The 16637-nt window shown below is 41.7% G+C and overlaps 1 protein-coding gene across 3 annotated transcripts in view; it reads right to left on the bottom strand.

The window, feature by feature from the left end:
• Nucleotides 1-4342: 4342 nt before the first annotated feature.
• C23H9orf153 (chromosome 23 C9orf153 homolog) overlaps nt 4343-16637 on the bottom strand; it is a 35236-nt gene continuing 22941 nt past the window's right edge. The window contains exons 1-4 of one of the 3 annotated variants that reach the window (XM_044756876.2): nt 12880-13008; nt 11860-11951; nt 10320-10815; nt 4344-6587 (exon numbers count right to left, since the gene is read on the bottom strand). In XM_044756876.2, coding sequence (XP_044612811.1) covers nt 6358-6587; nt 10320-10815; nt 11860-11925 — 792 coding nt within the window. In that variant the 5' untranslated portion in view covers nt 11926-11951; nt 12880-13008 and the 3' untranslated portion in view covers nt 4344-6357. Of the gene's footprint in view, nt 6588-10319; nt 10816-11859; nt 11952-12879; nt 13009-16637 lie in introns of those variants that run through there. The other 2 variants (XM_070495822.1, XM_044756874.2) reach the window with 2 other exon arrangements.

Raw genomic sequence — 16637 nt, 5'->3', positions numbered from 1 at the left:
CAAGCAAACAGAGGAAAGGGAAGGAATAATAAAAAATATTTAATCAATCCAAAAGTAGACAAGAAAGCTAGAAAAGGTAATGTGGTTCAGGTGGGACAAAGAGTGCATAGTAAGATGTTAGATTTAAACTGTGTATACCTATAATTAAATGTGAGTGGAACAAATACTTTGATTCAAGCCAAAGATTTTCAGTCTGGATAAAAAAAGTCCAGTGACATGCTGCTTACAAGAGAGGTAACGTAAGGATGAGAATACAAAAAGGGTGAATGTAAAAGGATGGAAAAAGATATATCATCTAAACATTAACTAAAAGAAAGTTGGTATTCTAACTAATATCAGCAGAGTCAATTTTAAGATAAGTAGCATCTTTAGAGATAAAGAAGATTACTTATTAATCATAAAAGTTTTGTTCATCCAGAAGATACAACATTTCTAAATTGCATGCCCTGAATGTCAGTCTTATATATGAAGAAAAAATATTAATAGAGCTGAAAATAAAAGCAGAGACCTCTTGAATCAAAACCACACACCTCCTTTCAGCAACCGAGAAACAAAAATCAGTAGATTATTGAACATTTGAATACGTGATTAACAAATGTGACATAGTCGATAGAAGTAAAACTATATCCAGTAATTGTGGTATATACATTCTGTTCAACGTACACAAGAAACATTTACCAAAATTGACTATATGCTAGCCCATAAAGAACATTTCATAGGATGCAAATCATACAAAATATGTTCTCTCACCACAGTGGAATTAAGTTAGAAATCAATAACAAAAGGATAAAGGAAAATATCTATATATTTAGGAACTAAGAAATACACTTCTCAACAATTATTTAAAAGCAATATACTTCTAAATAATCTTAAGTAATTCAAAGAAGACACATTGGAAATTAGAAACTATTTTCTTTTTCTAACCTCTTAAAATGAATGTTAAATAATCAATTTTCAGCTTTTCTTCTTTTCTAATACATGCAGTTAGGTCTGTAATTTTCCTCTAAGATCACCTTTGAGCTGTATCCCACAAATTTTTTGGCTGGTCAAAAAGGGAAGTAATGAATCCTGACCTCTTTACCATGTACAAAAATCAGTTCAGGAGGATTGTGGACCTAAATACGAAAGATAAAATAATAAAGCCTTGACAGGATAACATAAGGAAACAGCTTCATGATCTTGGGATAAGTAAAGGATTTTTAAGCAGGACACTCAAAGCATTAGTCATAAAGGGAAAGATTGATAAACTAGACTATGCGAGAATTAGGAATTTATTAAAAGACTCCACTAAGAAAATTTAAAGGCAATCTGGAAATTGGAGAAGATATTTGAAATACATATAACAAAGAACTCAAAATATATAAAGATTTCCCAAAATTCAATTAGGAAAAAAAGACAACATAATAGCAAAATAGGCCTGAAATATGAATAACACATCACACAAGAATATAGCTAAATGGCCAATAAACATGTGAAAGGTGCTTACCTCACTAGTAAGCAGGGAAATTCTAATAAAAATACAATGAAATATCACTACACCTACCAGAATGACTGAAATTTAAAGGAACAATAATATAATCCTATAGAGCAATGAGAATCCTCATACTCTGCTGGGAGAACCATAAATTGGATAAATATTTTGGAAAAATGTTTGGTGTTATCTACTGCAGTTGAATATATTCATATCCTATAATCCAGCAATTTTACCCAAGAGAAATATGCACCTGTGCGTAGGGACTGTTCACCAGCAACAGTGCTGTGAGGGTTATTCCAGCAGGCCTAGAGTTAGCCTGAGCTGTTTTGCTAAAGTTCCTGCATCACAACGACCCCTGGTTAAGGCATGACACCTACTGGCTTATAGTGTTGCTTTGTGACCTCAGGTCTAAGAAGTTTGGGGGTGGGTTGTACCAGCTTATGAGCTTGTTCATTGATAAGAGTGATATTGGTGATTGACAGCTAGTTTGATGAGACTATCAGAGGCTGGTTACAGAGCAGGGATATGCCCATGTGACCTGCAAAATATAAAAAGTAGTGTCCGAGACTCGATTTCGTGCTCGTGGCTCTAAAGTGTTCCATGCCCACAACGGGTCCTGAGATGAGAGAAGATGTGCCCAGTAAGGTCCTTACAGAGAGAGGATGATCAGAGCCTGGGTCTGGTCCCTCTGGGGCCCTTGCTGTTGTCTGGGATGCATATCCTTGCTTTAATGTTTTTGCCGCATTGATTGAATACTTTTCCTGCGATAAACCGTAGACCTGTGAGCAGTCTCATTTTGGGTCCTGTGAGTCTTCTTTAGAAATCAAACCCTCTCTAACTGCCACTGGTGTTGCAGTAACACTATTTGTAATGGCCAAAAACTGCAAATGACCCAAATGTTCGTCAACAGTGGAATGGGTAAATCAACCAGCTATATTCAGCAAAGTGAATACTAAATAGCAATGAAAATAAATAGCTATGGCTACGTACAAAACAAGGGTGAAGCTTACGTACATAATGCTGAAAGAAGCCGGATACAGAAGAATCCATACTGCGTGTTTACGTTTGTATAAGGAGTGCAGAAATAGATACATCTAGTCTACGGTGAACACCGGTTACCTTCGGAGGGGAGGAACGGAGCAACGCTCAGGAGAGGGCAACAGAGGGGCTTGCGGGCAAGGCTCCATTTCACGAGCTGGGTTGTGGTTCCGTGGGTGTGTTCAGTTTATGATAATTCATCAAGCTTGTGATTTTCTGTATGACATTATGCTTTTTAAAAAAGCTTATTAAAAAACAAAAGAAATAAACAAACAACCCCACCCCCCCAAAAAGAAACACCAGTGAGTCCACAATGCTGTTTAAAAAGAAAGAGAGAAACACTTGTTTGCCACCATTGGCAGTAACCAGAATATCAACTCCTTAATCTGAAAATTGGCAACTAAAAGGGAAAAATTAAGCAATTAGCTGCCTTTCTTGGGCAGATTGTATTTCGGTGTAAATAAATAGCCCTAGTTGGTGAGGGAAAGTCTTTTTTTTTTTCACAAATTATTCCAAGTCAATAAATGTGGAATTAACGCAGAGTTAGAAATCATCACTGAGTAAATCCTAATGAAAATAATCCAGGCAAACATCATATTAGTTATCTATTGCTGTGAAACAGATTACCACAAAATGTAGCAGCTTAAAACAACAAATAATTATTCTCTCACACTTTCCGTGGGTTGGGAATCTGGGTATGAATTAACTGGGAACCCCCGGCTCAGGGTCTCGCACAAGGCTGCAGGCAAGGTGTCGGCTGGGGCTGTGGGTGTCTCGAGGGCTGACTTGGGGAGGACCTGCTTCCAAGCTCACTCCTGTGGCTGTTGGCGGATCTCAGATCCCTGCGGCCTGTCAGCCAGAGATCCGTTACTTGCACGTGGACCTCCCCAAGAGGTACATCAGAAGATGGCAGACGGCCGCCCTGAACGCTAGAAAGTGGATGAGGGAGGGAATTCAAGATAGAACGCACAGGCTTTTTGTAACTTCACGTTGAAGTGACACCCCATCCCCTCTGCTGCATTCTATCTGTAGAAGCAGGTCAACAGTCCAGCCCAGACTCAAGGGGAGGGGATTGCACAAGGATGTGAATCCTGGGAGGTGGGACCACTGCGAGCCTCGTAGAGGAGGACTACCTCAATCGTCAATGGATGGAAGGCACTAGATGAAAGGTTAGAGGGAACTTGAGAATCAGAGGCATCAGGCTGTCACCACCCGAACCCAATGCTCAGTCTTAATCACTAAAGAGAAGCAACCAGTATTATTTGCCTTCTGCTATGAAGGCACAGCATCCGAAGTACACAGCATCACCTAATATTCTTTCCGAAAAGAGTTGAACCTGAATCTAATCAAGGCTTTAGCAAATATCCAATTTACGGGAAATATGGATGATAGAAGAATAAGTTAAATGACACCATGAGGATACAAATCTGGATTGTGGGCCCTTCTATGGGGCAGGGGACCTATTTCTTCAGTAAGTCAATTGCTGGGGGGAAAAATGCGGATTTGCTATAGATGAAAAGAAACTTAAGAGACCTAATCACCAGTTACAGTCTTCAGACCTCGCTAGGATCCTGATTCAAACAAACCAACTAGAAAAAGACAATTTTGAAACAATAAAGGGAATTTGAATATGAATAAATAGATGGTACTAAGAAATTATTGTTAATTTTCTTAGTATAATAATGGCATCATGGTTATGAAAGAAAATGTTCAAATTTTTCTGAGATACACACCATAGTATGTAAGGATAATATCTTAGACATAAGGCCTATGATTTGCTTCAAAATACTCCAGCAGACACAGGAAACACAACAAAAGGAACAAAGGAAACAAGTGTGGTAAAACTTTAATAAATATTGAATCCAGATGATGGGTACATGTTCAGATTCATTATATGACTTTATTTTTATGAATGTTTAAACATTTTCATAATAAAAACAGGAAGAAAAGGCAACAGGATTAGATGATTTTATAGCTGAGTTCGAGCTAGACATTAAAGAATAAATATTTCTAATACTATTTAAATAGCTATGTCCTCAAAAAAAAAAAAGATGTAAACCCCCCAATTTATTTTATGAAGGTAGCATAACTTCTAAAACTCTTTTTGAAGTGCAAAATGCATGAAGAAAAGTTTACAGTAGTAAGTGTATAGCTGGAGGAAGTTTTGCGTCCTGGACACGCTTGAGCACACAGATAAAAAGTAGAACAGGCCCGGTGGTCTAGTGGTTAAGTTCCGCACACTCTTCTTTGGTGGCCCAGGTTCAGTTCCCAAGTGTGGATCTACACTACTATCTGTCAGTTGCCATGCTGTCGCGGTGGCTTACATACAAAAAAAGGAAGATTGGCAATAGATGTTAGCTCATGGTGAATCTTCCTCAGCAAAAAAAAAAAAAAAAAAAACCACAAAAACCCCACAAAATACAAGAATATTATAAGCACCCTAGAAACCTCCCTCATGCCAATTTCTAGTCTCTCCTGCTGAAGAAATCCACTATGCTGTAGCCAAAATCTGATTCAAAAAAATAGTGTAAAAAGTGGAAACTACAGAATAATTTGACTTATAATGAGGCAAATTTTCTAAATAAAATATTAAGAAATAGAATTCAGAAATATCTTTTAACATGTACACAATCATACACATATACTATTAATCATTTAATTGCTCACCATTATTTCTTGCATTCCCTCTGGGTTCTTGTTAAAGTGCTAGCAATTTTTCCAGTAAGGGATTGTGGGTAGTAAACAATTTTGGCTCTTATATGTTTTAGATGTATTTATTTTGTCCCAATTCTTTAAAGAGAGTTTGGCTTGTTAGAGAATTCCAGATGGACGGTTGTTTCCTGTCAGCATTTTGGGTATGTGACACCATCCCCTTCTGATGTTGTTAACGAACGTTCCACTGTTGACTTGTTATTTCTTTGCATGTCCTCTATCTTCTCTTCTTGTTTTCCCTTCTTGCTTAATGCTCTGCAGTTTTGCTACGGTGCTTCCAGGCATAATTTATTTCTATTTTGTTGCTAATCACTCAGTGGTATGTTTCAATTCAGGGTTTCATGTGTCTCTTCATTTTTGGAATTACTTTATTTCCAAACATCATCTCTTTTCCTTATTTTTTTCTGCAACTTCCATTGGCTATATTTCTGAACTTCTCACTCTACCCTCCATTACCCTTAACTTCTTTCATAATTTCTTCCTTTATCTTCCTGTGCTATTATCTGGAAGCTTCTCCCGCAGTACTGTCTTCCAAATGAATCCTCTTCAGATATATACCTCAGAATACTAGTAAGGTGATTTATTGAATATTATTATTGTTATTATTTTATTTTTGATGGCTAAATTTTCACTTCCAAGATTTTCAATTTGTTCTGTTCCACATCTTCCTGTTCTTAATTCATAGGTGCCACTTCCCTCCTCATGTCTTTGAGCAGGGAACATATTATTTTTAAGTTCTTGGATTGATCTCTACATCCTCAGATGTTAATTCTTCCATTAGTTGAACTTATCAACTATTTTTATGATAATGGACTTCTTCATGTGCTTACAATCTGTTTAAGAGCTATTCTTGCTGGGGAGTTCTCCTTCATGCGCGCCTTTCTTTTCCCATGATCCAGGTTTGCCTCCGTCTTGGTCCAGATGGGTTTCACCAGTCCAAACCACATCTTATATTAGCAGATCAATTTGGATCCTTTGCTCCACATTAATGGTTTAATTTTGGACCTTACATGCATTTTGTAGAGATTCAGTTCTTGTATTCCATGGTGACTCTGCTTCTTTACTTTTCATGTATAAATGTAATGCTCTCAAAAGCAAAATTTACATCCAAGATATTTTAATAAACTTCATATTCAATTTAAGAAGAAGGTAGATTTTTTTGGATAATCAACCTGAGGACAAATGACCAAAGACCTACGAACTAGAGGGGGGGAAATAACATCAGGCATCTGCCGGCTCTCCACAAACCTCTTCTCACTGTTGTATTTTATGTTTACAAATGAGTCGGAAGTAATGTGCTTCCACTTCACAATCCCCTTATAATATTTCCATTCCAGATCCTTCAGATCCATGAATTGTTTTTCTGAAAAGAAGCACATCGTGGTGTTATTTAACCTCCAGTTATTCAGAGATGCTTCATGGACAGAATAAACCTGATGAGCCTGTCTCCTTCTCCCTTCTGGTAGAAAGCTGTTTCTGAAGCTTTATAAACTAAAGGAGAACTATGGTGTTCCTCTCATCTAAAGCCCTCCTCCAAATAGGAAATTGGGTGGGTCTGGCTAACTGGGCTGGAGTGGACCCTGCAGAGCCACAGCAGGTGGAGAGAGTGACTCATTTGGTCCTTGGATACTAATAACGTGCAAGTGGAGAGAGACCCACTGAGCGCTGAGGTCAACAGGGAGAAGAAAAGGATCCTAATGAATGGTTAAAACAAGGAGGAAGACTGATCAGAAGTACATAGATTGTTAGTGTCTTTTCTTCCAAGATGCTGGTGTAAGCCCTGAGGCTAAAAGGGCAGTGGCTTAGCTAGAATTTAGCTGTTTTCCCTACTCTTTCAAGCCCTACCAGCTTAGATGGCCATTAGTAGTTGAAATCCCTTCAAGGAGCCAGTGAACCACAGAAAATCAAGCCAAGATATGCTGTGTATTTCCCTACTCAGCAGCCATTTCCTTTTCCCTTCCTTTTAATTCCATTCGGGGCTAAATAAATTGTAAACTTCAAAAAAAGAAAAGAAAAAGAGCAAGGCGTAAGGCAGGGACTTGAGTGTAAAACCAGAGGCCAAAGAGCCAAGAGGAATGAGAGGAGCGGAAGGAGAGCTGGCTGGAGCAAGCAGGCAGGCAGGCTGCCCTCTCTCTCGTGGGCGACTTCACCGTCCTCCCTGTGTGGTCGTATTTGAGCAGCACACCTATGGCCGGCCTACTGCCCCTGCGCCAGTCAGGCCTCCGCCCCTGGGAAGGGCCTGGGCTTTCCTGCGTCTGCCTGGCAGGAAGTCTTTATACATATTCTGTACTTGTGTAAAGTAGGAGGCTGGGACCTGGGAGCATTCCCTGAGTTCATATCTGGCCGTGTGTTCAACAGTCTGTTCCTATGGCCGTTGCCAAGTTTCAGGGGGTTTGACAAGATCTTGGCAGACCTGGCATAGCAAGAACTGGTGATAGAAAGAAGGAAAGGGATATTTGGCAAGAGAAGACCATAGAGTTGATGATTGTGATCTGTGGTAGACACTATAGGTTACATACCCATTACAATCTTCTGCCCTCCCCTGCTGTAGAGGGTGGAAAGCTAAGACCTCCAGTCATCAGCCTTCCTTGCAGTAAGGGCTGGCTATTGGACACGACTTTGGGCAACGAGATGTATGGAAAAGTCACCGGAGGAGGTGTGTTCTGAGGAAGCTTTGTTTCCCTATCAAAGAGGACAGAAGTAGCCAACGTGGCCCCTTGTCCTGTCCCTCTCTTCCTGCCTGGAATGTGGCCAGAGCACCTGGAGATGAAGGAAACATCTTTTGGCCATGAAGACAAAAGCCACATACAAGAGATGGTAGAGCCTGGGACCTCGATGACATCAGAAAGCACTGCTCCTTGGGGCCGGCCCTGTGGCCGAGTGGTTAAGTTTGAGCGCTCCATTTTGGCGACCCAGAGTTTCCCTGGTTTATGGCATGCTCTGCTCGGCAGGCCACGCTGAGGTGGCTTCCCACATGCCACAACTAGAAGGACCCACAACTAAAATATACAACTATGTATTGGGGGCATTTGGGGAGAGAAAGCAGAAAAAAAAAAAAAAAAAGATTGGCAACCTTTGTTAGCTCAAGTGCCAATCTTTAAAAAAAAAGCACTGCCCCGGCCCTTGTTTGCTCACCTCCAGACTTCTCACTATGTGAGAAAAATAACCCCCTTATTTGGTTTTTCTTGATTTTTGGTCAAACACATTCCTAACCGCATGGTCCTACCAGACTTAGCCTAAACAAGAGAAGCTCATACGACAGGAGAAGAACAAAATGGCAGCAGCCACTCCCTTTCCCTCCCGTAGTGCTTGGTGCTAGTAAGGATATGTTCTCTAATACTCCTTGGTATACATGCTAGGAGTCCTAAAGTTCCTCTGGACTGAGAATACTTTAAGGACTGGCTGTCATTACTATAAATGATAGTAATGCTGGACAACAGTGACAGTAACAGATGGATTGTTACAATACCAATTAAATCTAAGGACTTATGGATATTCCTCATACAGATGCCTACCCAGCTTCATGCGTATTCCTTGAATAGACAGGACACGTCCCAGAAATTCTACCTCCGGGATCTTAGGAAATGAAGTCATGGAGGCAGAGAAGAAACTTCAACACAGAGTCTGGGAGGGCGCACGAGAGGGGCATGGTAGGTAGCAGTCCATGCATTAAGAGGAAAGGACAACTTGGCCCCTGTGGTTGGCAAAGCCATAAATGTTCAAGACCTATCAAACATCCAAAGATTTTAGCACTTCTTCAAAAGCCACATCAAAATTGACACACCACTGGCTTTTTGCCAGTTCTTTTTATTGATTCTCAACACTTTCCCTGCTTTTTCCTCTCTGGTCTCAGACTTTACCTGTGTACTTTTGTGGATTACCTAGGCCATTCCTACAAGTGCCCTAATTGCAACTTCTGCCTTGGCTCCAAAACACATCAAGTAGGAGACTATCAAAGAAAGCCGAAACCAGCACTGGCTTTGTCAAGACATCCATGTAGGGAGTTACAGCAAAGATTCTTCCAGCATCTTGGACCAAATATGATCAGAGTAATCAATCTATTCCTTTAAATTTATTCCTTCTGTCTCTCCTACTACTTCTTTTTTTTTTTTTTTTTTAAATTCTGTTGTGGAGTCATCTTTTTTTTTTTTTTTTTAATTTTTTTTAATTTTTTTCCTTTTTCTCCCCAAAGCCCCCTGGTACATAGTTGTATATTCTTCGTTGTGGGTCCTTCTAGTTGTGGCATGTGGGACGCTGCCTCAGCGCGGTTTGATGAGCAGTGCCATGTCTGCGCCCAGGATTCGAACCAACGAAACACTGGACCGCCTGCAGCGGAGCACGCGAACTTAACCACTCGGCCACGGGGCCAGCCCCTCTCCTACTACTTCTAATACAAAAATGGTGGCGTCAAAATATTTGCTGTGCAAATAGTCTTGAGTCAAGAACCTACTCCAGAGGGACTCAATATTTTATACCATTGCTTTAATCTATTTTTTATAGCTACACAGAATGATAAAAATATTACTTCCTTCAAATTGCAAAAGGCAAATTGAGACCTTAAGGATAAGACACTCCCTCCTCATTAAAACTTACCATCATTTATATATTTTTAACTTACTCTGTATGGCCTTTGGCCTTTTATGTGTACCTCTCAATTAAAGAATCAGAAATGAAGGCAGTTTCCTTCTGTTGTTTGTAGAGAGGTAACAATGAGGAAAGGGGACAGGTCATGAAAAAATATCTGAAAAACCCTCAGTTGAAGTAAAGCCAAGATACTTAAGATTCAGTAAATACTTGACTAACTTCATGAAACGAGAAGCAAATGGTTATGAGAGTCCAGTTTAACCAGCTCATTTTATAAAGGTAAGTTTAAGTGTCATGTCTAAATAATGTCAGTTTTCAGGAGTGGATCTGTGATTTGACCCTGGACTGTTTGGTTCTCTGTTCTCTAGTTCTTGCGGCCACTGTAGGCCGCGAACCCCAGAACTGCAAGATTCCCCTCGGTCAATATTTGACTATTTCAGCTCTAGAAATCTAGGTAAATTGTGCAGTAAGATTTCCACTCATTTTCTCCCACATGGCCTCATCTGTTTACCTGAATTAGCAAATACGTATTTAGGAATGCTGTCTTCAAGGACAAGCTTTTCTGGCTTGATGTAGGAGATGCCCAGCCTGCACAGTATCCTGCTGCTCTGACTCTTCTTCTGTATGTTGACCAGTGATGCTTTGGAGTGATCCATGAGAATCTCATAAGGAAAAGTGTGCGCGGGAGGAGGGATCCCACACTGGGCGAGTCTCTGCTGGGACCTGGTGAGCCTCTCCATTGGGGAGAGCGAGCTGGTCAACAAGCTGCGGTGCAGGAGTTCAGTCATAGATTCTGGTTTCTCCTCTTCTTTTCTAACCACTTTGCACATGGAAACAGGTTGGGGGGCTTTTCCTCTCACATCGGTGCCACTGGTGAATGACATGGCATTCAGGTTTTGACTAAGTATTTTCTGTGCTTCCCTAGGTGAAATACTGTGAATTTTTAGGAGATTCGATTTCTTGCTCTCTCTATTAAAATCCTTTACCAATGCATACAATTCTGGCAGCTGTGGGAGAAAATGTGGGAAGTCATGAGATTGATGAAAATGTAATCGTCCAGCAGACCCACAAAACCTAGAACAAATAGGATAACAAATAACCATGAACACAGAAACATCTAATTTTGGAAGATATCTTTGCCTAACTAAACCAAGTCTATATTGGAAATGTGGAACAGAGACCAGAAGGTCAAATCTCAGATTCCTTCTCAAAAAGGTGCATCATTTAGACACATCACTTAAACCCTCCACGATAAAATGAGCCAGTTAGACTTGCTCAGAAGTCTTTAAGATCTTTCCAGCTGTAAAATTCTGTGAGTGACCATGGAGAGAGAGAGAGCTTTTGGGGGTGGCGACCTTTATTTTGAGTAAGGATACATTTATTTAAGGAAGAAAGGGAGCCAGATAATCCAGCTATCAAAGCTTCATCCAGGGTCCAAAGGATTCAGAATGTTCTGGAATGCAGTGCAAAGGAAGCTGCAATAACAGTCCTTATTCACTGGAATGTTTTACCAAAGCAAATAGTTACATTTGTAGAGTGTCTGGGAATAGTTGTTGGCAGAAAAGACAATAAGTATTTCCTCGGAGTGCCCTTCTCTATCTAAAGCCCTGTACTGAAGGAATAAAATTTGATTTTCTAGAGCATCCTGCCTACTGATCCCACCATTACTAAGAGGTTTCTTAGGCCATTAAATTGGATGGACAAAGGGACCAAAGTGAGAGTCCAGACTCGGGTCTCTTAGCCCAAGGCAGGCTCCTGTCATTCCTAGTTGGCTCTCCTGCAAAAGCAATGAACAATTGTGGGCTGCGGGTGGCGGGTGGCGAGCGGCTCTTTCCCGTGCAGAACCGTTATCGTGAAAACAGCTTAGCCCTCATGCTCGCCTGCCCACAGAGGAGCTGCATTTTGCTGTAACACAAAAGGTAAGTCACTGAAGCAAAATGTTTGTGTTCCCTATGGCCAGGTATGTCACCGGGTGTTCAATAGTTCAAATTTTTACAATTCTTGAATGTAAAGTTTCCTGTGTACACTATCACAGAATTCTAAATACGTACTGAACACGTGGGAGACTCTGCAGCCACATCGTCTTTCGTGGGATCAGTGTCTCCACTGAGGAACATCGTGCTGGGATTTTATTCTCTAATTCCTAAAAAAGCAACATAGGGGAGGAAGAAATGAAAGATCAAAAATCAGATAAAATACAAAGGGAGTAGTAACACTGTTTAAATCTTCAGAACTTTGTAAGTGGGACACTTTTCAACTTCGGTACCACTTTGAGTTTTCTTTTATTTTCTCCTTACTCTAGGTCTGCCAGATTAATCACATTTCAACCAAATATTTTCTCTGAAATACCTCAAATTTCTTACCCAGGAAAAGTAATTTTTATTCAGGAGAAAAAGGCTAATAATAGTAATAACAACAATTAACGTTTTGAAATAATTTGCTTTGGGGCAGATAGACTAGTAGGCATTTTACTGACGGAATTTTGTTTAATCCCCTTGTGAGAGGTTAAAAATGGCCACAGAATTCTTATAGTTGGTCCCATCAATAAGTGGCAGTTAAGTCTGCTCCCACATCTGACTCTAGGTTGGCCTTATGCTTGGCTTTGACTGACAGCATGCTGTAAGGACATGTCAATGCCACAGCCTAGGCGTTAAGAAGCTTTGCAGCTTAACCTCACACTCTTGGAAGCTTGAGCCACCACGTAAAGAGGTCCAGCTACCCTTCTCGAGAGACCATGTGGAGATGAGAGCCAGCACCAACCACACGACACGTAATGAGGCCATCTTGGATCACCCAGCCCCATTCCATCCTCCAGATGACTAAAGCTGCATAAACAACTCCAGAGGATCCCAAACGGAGAAGAAGAGCCACCCAGATGAGCCAGCCAACTCCAAAATTATGGCAAATAATGAATTATAGTTGTTTCCAGACACTAGGTTTTGCATGGATTCTTATGCAGCAATAAATAACAGACAAACCCTGGAATATTTCACATTCTTGATTTAATTTATTCCAGTGAAACCTCCGTTGGTAGGTAGGGGAATTATGAGGGAAAACATCTTCCTGGGTACCTCTGTATCCTGATTGGGAGCTGCTGTAACTGGGATGAGTGTCAGACATGAATCAAAAATACTCATTTGGTTTTTGGGATGAAGCAAAAACAGGTTCTTTCTCCTTTCCAGCTGAAGTAGAAAAACCCAGAATGAATTACATATTTAAATATACATATATTTGAATATATAGTCATTCTGAGATATTTATCTTACTGCTTATTATTTGAAGATATATATCCAAATATATTGTTGTCACTACAGAGTCTACTATATCAATATATAGGACAAAAAAAGCAACAGAAGGCATCACAACCACCCCCTTTCCTACATTTGGGCAGTGGCTTCGCAGACATCCTCGACCAGTGAAAATAAGACTTGATAGTGTTTTCCTTCAATAATTCCTGCAAATGAAAATATTCCTCAACTGCTTCATCTAAAACCTCACTGTCTTCTGGTCACCATGACTGTGTCTTCCACTGGTGTCGTCCACCACTGGAGGGCTGCCTTCTCCCACTACCAGGGGACAAGAAGTTTTTCTCCCCTCTCCTCTCCTTAGAGGAGGGCTAGATGTGACCTCCCACCACACCCACGCCACGTGCTGGACCTTAATCAGGGCGTCGACTCAGAGAAGTGATTCCCAACTTCAGCAGCCAATCTTGCAACTCTATATACATATATTCAAAGCAACATCTAAGAAATTTACTCATTTCCTTACAATGAGATTGACAACAGGGTGTGGGGTACCGGTGAGCACAGATTCTTGCTGATTCTCTTTGCTGAACTATTCTTGAGGACATCTCTCTCACTGAAGGGTTGGGATTCAGAATGCTGAGCAGAACATTAGCCAAAGATGCTTTGATCCACTTTAATGCTGACTTCACTAACATAGTTACTGCACGAAGGGTGTGATATACTCGCTGCGAGACAAAGCCCGTCGTCAAGAGGCAAGATGGTGGCAGAGAAAGGGCATTTATTACAGCTTGCTAGTGAGGGGGGTGATGGGTGACTAATGTTGGAAAGAACCATCTTAAGTGGGGCACAAAATCTTGAGGCAGTTATATAGGCTGGTGGGTTACAGGGGAGGGAGTTAGGAATGTTGACCCTCTGGTGTTACAGACTGGGGGTGGCCAGATAGACTCTCTGTCGGAGGGTTGTCACATTCCTAAGGAACTCAAAGAACAAAGTTATCGTCTTATTGCAGATGGGAGGTACCTGCACAAGCAGGGGTCACAAAATCTACACAGCAGGTGGGTCTCCTGGAGGGTGAGTGTCCAGCTGGGTTAGTGAGTCAGAGGTCATTCAAAGTTACGATATGGTCTCTTCTCTACAATATGACTTCCCTTATGTCAACCTTGGGTTGAGCTGGTATCAACATACTGTCACCCTGGCCCTTAAGTTGAGCCAAGCCAATTCCTAAACCTGAATTAGCCCTTAAACCAACCTCTCATGGAGAGTGTTCCTGGAGAAATCATGAAAATATAGCCAATGGGCCTGTTCCAGATTCATGCAACTTGAGGGAGCCCTTGCAGGGGCTTTTCAGCAAGTCCACTCATCTGTTATTCCTGGGAATTCCTGCAGTAAATTCTGATTTTAGGAAGAGCAAAGGCGTCTCACATGAACTCCCTTGGGTGTATCTTCTCCATTTGCATCCGCACACAACTGCTTGCTCTCTGCTCACCTGAGAGTAGCTCTCTCTCTCCGCCAGCCAGGGAGGCGCTATCTTTATAACGGCCACGTTAAAGTGTGGCTTCAACAGTATTTATCCTATTCACACAATTAAATCCGTTCTTTTTTGCCCAGGGAGCCTGACTGTCTGTTGTGCCACCAGGTGGCGCTCATCGGCAGTTTGCCTCTGCTATTTCCCACAACTTTTTCTCTAACCATGTGTTCTCTCTCTCTCTCCTTCCTTTCTTTCTTCTCTGAATTTTTGGCTGTACTTTATGGAAGGCAGCATTAATTCAGCAAATACTTACTGTTTTTGATGTGTCAGGTACTGGACTAGGCACCAAGGAATACAAAGACAAAGGAAGTGATTGCGTGTATAAACAAGGAACGATATCTAAAACATCTGAAACATTTATTAAACACCTGTTGATCCAGGCACTGTTTAAGTCCTTGGAACGCACTGGCAAACAAAGCAAAGATTTCTGCTCTTGTGAAGTTTACATGCCAGCAAGGGGAGACATACAGAAAATCCTCCATATAGTAAGTGAATTAATGTTTGAAAGTCATAAGTGCTATGAAGGAAGTAAAATATATCAGAGTCAAGGGGATTGGGAGTGCGGAGGGGCGTGTGTGTGGCTTTAAAGAGGGTGGTCAGGGTGACCTCAGTTGGAAGGGGCATTTGAGGAAAGACTTCTAGGAGGTGTGAGCCCTGAGGATGACTGGAGAGAGCCTACCAGGCAGAGGGACCAGCAGGGCAGAGGCCACATGCTTGGCTGGCTGGAGGAAGAGTGGGTTTCAAGAGAACGGAGGAAGTGAGGGGCCGAGGGCAGGGAGGAGGAGAGGAGGCCCTGTCTCCTTAGGGCCTTGTGGGCACACATAGGACCTTGGGAACTCCGGAGCCATGACAGGCTGTGTGACAGGTTCTGACTGACACTTTGAAAGGAGCCCTCTGGTGGCCATGTGGAGAAACACATTGTTAAAATATGTTCTCTATGTACTTATTCTTGGGGATTGTCCAACATGATCCCATACATATAAAAAATCAAGCCATATACGTAGTTTGTATAGGAGAGGAAACATATTTGTATATAAAGTGACTATATAGGGTTGTCAATTCATAGCAAATTGTCCGGAGGGACACGTAGCAAATTTAACAGAGGGCGTGCACAGGAAGGGGAGGAGGGGGAGCATTTCCTCCTTACTATCTATCCACGTTTTGCATTTTGTTTGGGTGATTTTTGCAGTAAGCTTGTCTTCCTTTTGTAATGTCAAACAACACCATTAGAGGCATAGCAGACTTCCTGTTTTGAGGAGAAAGTAGCCCGCACGGGAAGAAAGACAGCCCCACGTCTTCTCCAGCTGTAGCGTTAACTCTGCTCAGTCACGTGGTCGCCCTTTTGAGGATACTGAAGCAAGATCTGAAACAATTCCTACTCTCAACAATATACTTTGATAAAGAAAACAGGGCATAGGGAGTTTGCTCTCTCCCTCTTGAACCCAACATAATGACAGTAAAGGAATTAGTTAAGTGTATGCCTAATACTACAATAAAAGAACGAACACTCTCTAAGGCGGGCCAGGGAGAGGTCTCCAGAGAGGAGGTTTGCTGTTGCTCACACCAGCTCTCCAACACGTGTACGGCACGGGGGCGAATGTGCCGAGAGGAAACCAGGAGGCGGGAAGCAGCTGGCTGTTCTGAGTTCATTGAGAGTGGCCGTTCAGGGCTCCCAACCCTCATGGCCTGTGCTGTCCTGCGGTCTGTGTTCACCATGCCCCTTGGACCCTTGACCACGCTCCCACAGGCCCTGGTAGCCTGACATGGTTATAAAAACGACCTTTAGCCAGGCACATTCCTGAATCCAACACCCATGTTCCAGGTTCACAGAGAAGCATGCGCCCAGCAGCATTGCCCCACATCATCCTCAGATTTTGTGATCATAACTTGTCCTCACACCACATTACAACTACTGTATCATCTCAACTTCACATCTTAACATCTCTGAAAAGCAGGATGTGTTTTACAGTCAATGGGGCTCTCACAGTTGATGTCGACCCAGTGGCTGTCAAGACTATTCTCAGGGACTGTGTTTGTGTGAAAGCGGACAGTCGAT

Source organism: Equus asinus, chromosome 23, assembly GCF_041296235.1.
Source record: "Equus asinus isolate D_3611 breed Donkey chromosome 23, EquAss-T2T_v2, whole genome shotgun sequence".
Classification (NCBI taxonomy): Eukaryota; Metazoa; Chordata; class Mammalia; order Perissodactyla; family Equidae; genus Equus; species Equus asinus.
The sequence above is the reverse complement of the archived record's forward strand: the minus strand, read 5'-3'. Positions and strand labels throughout refer to the sequence as shown.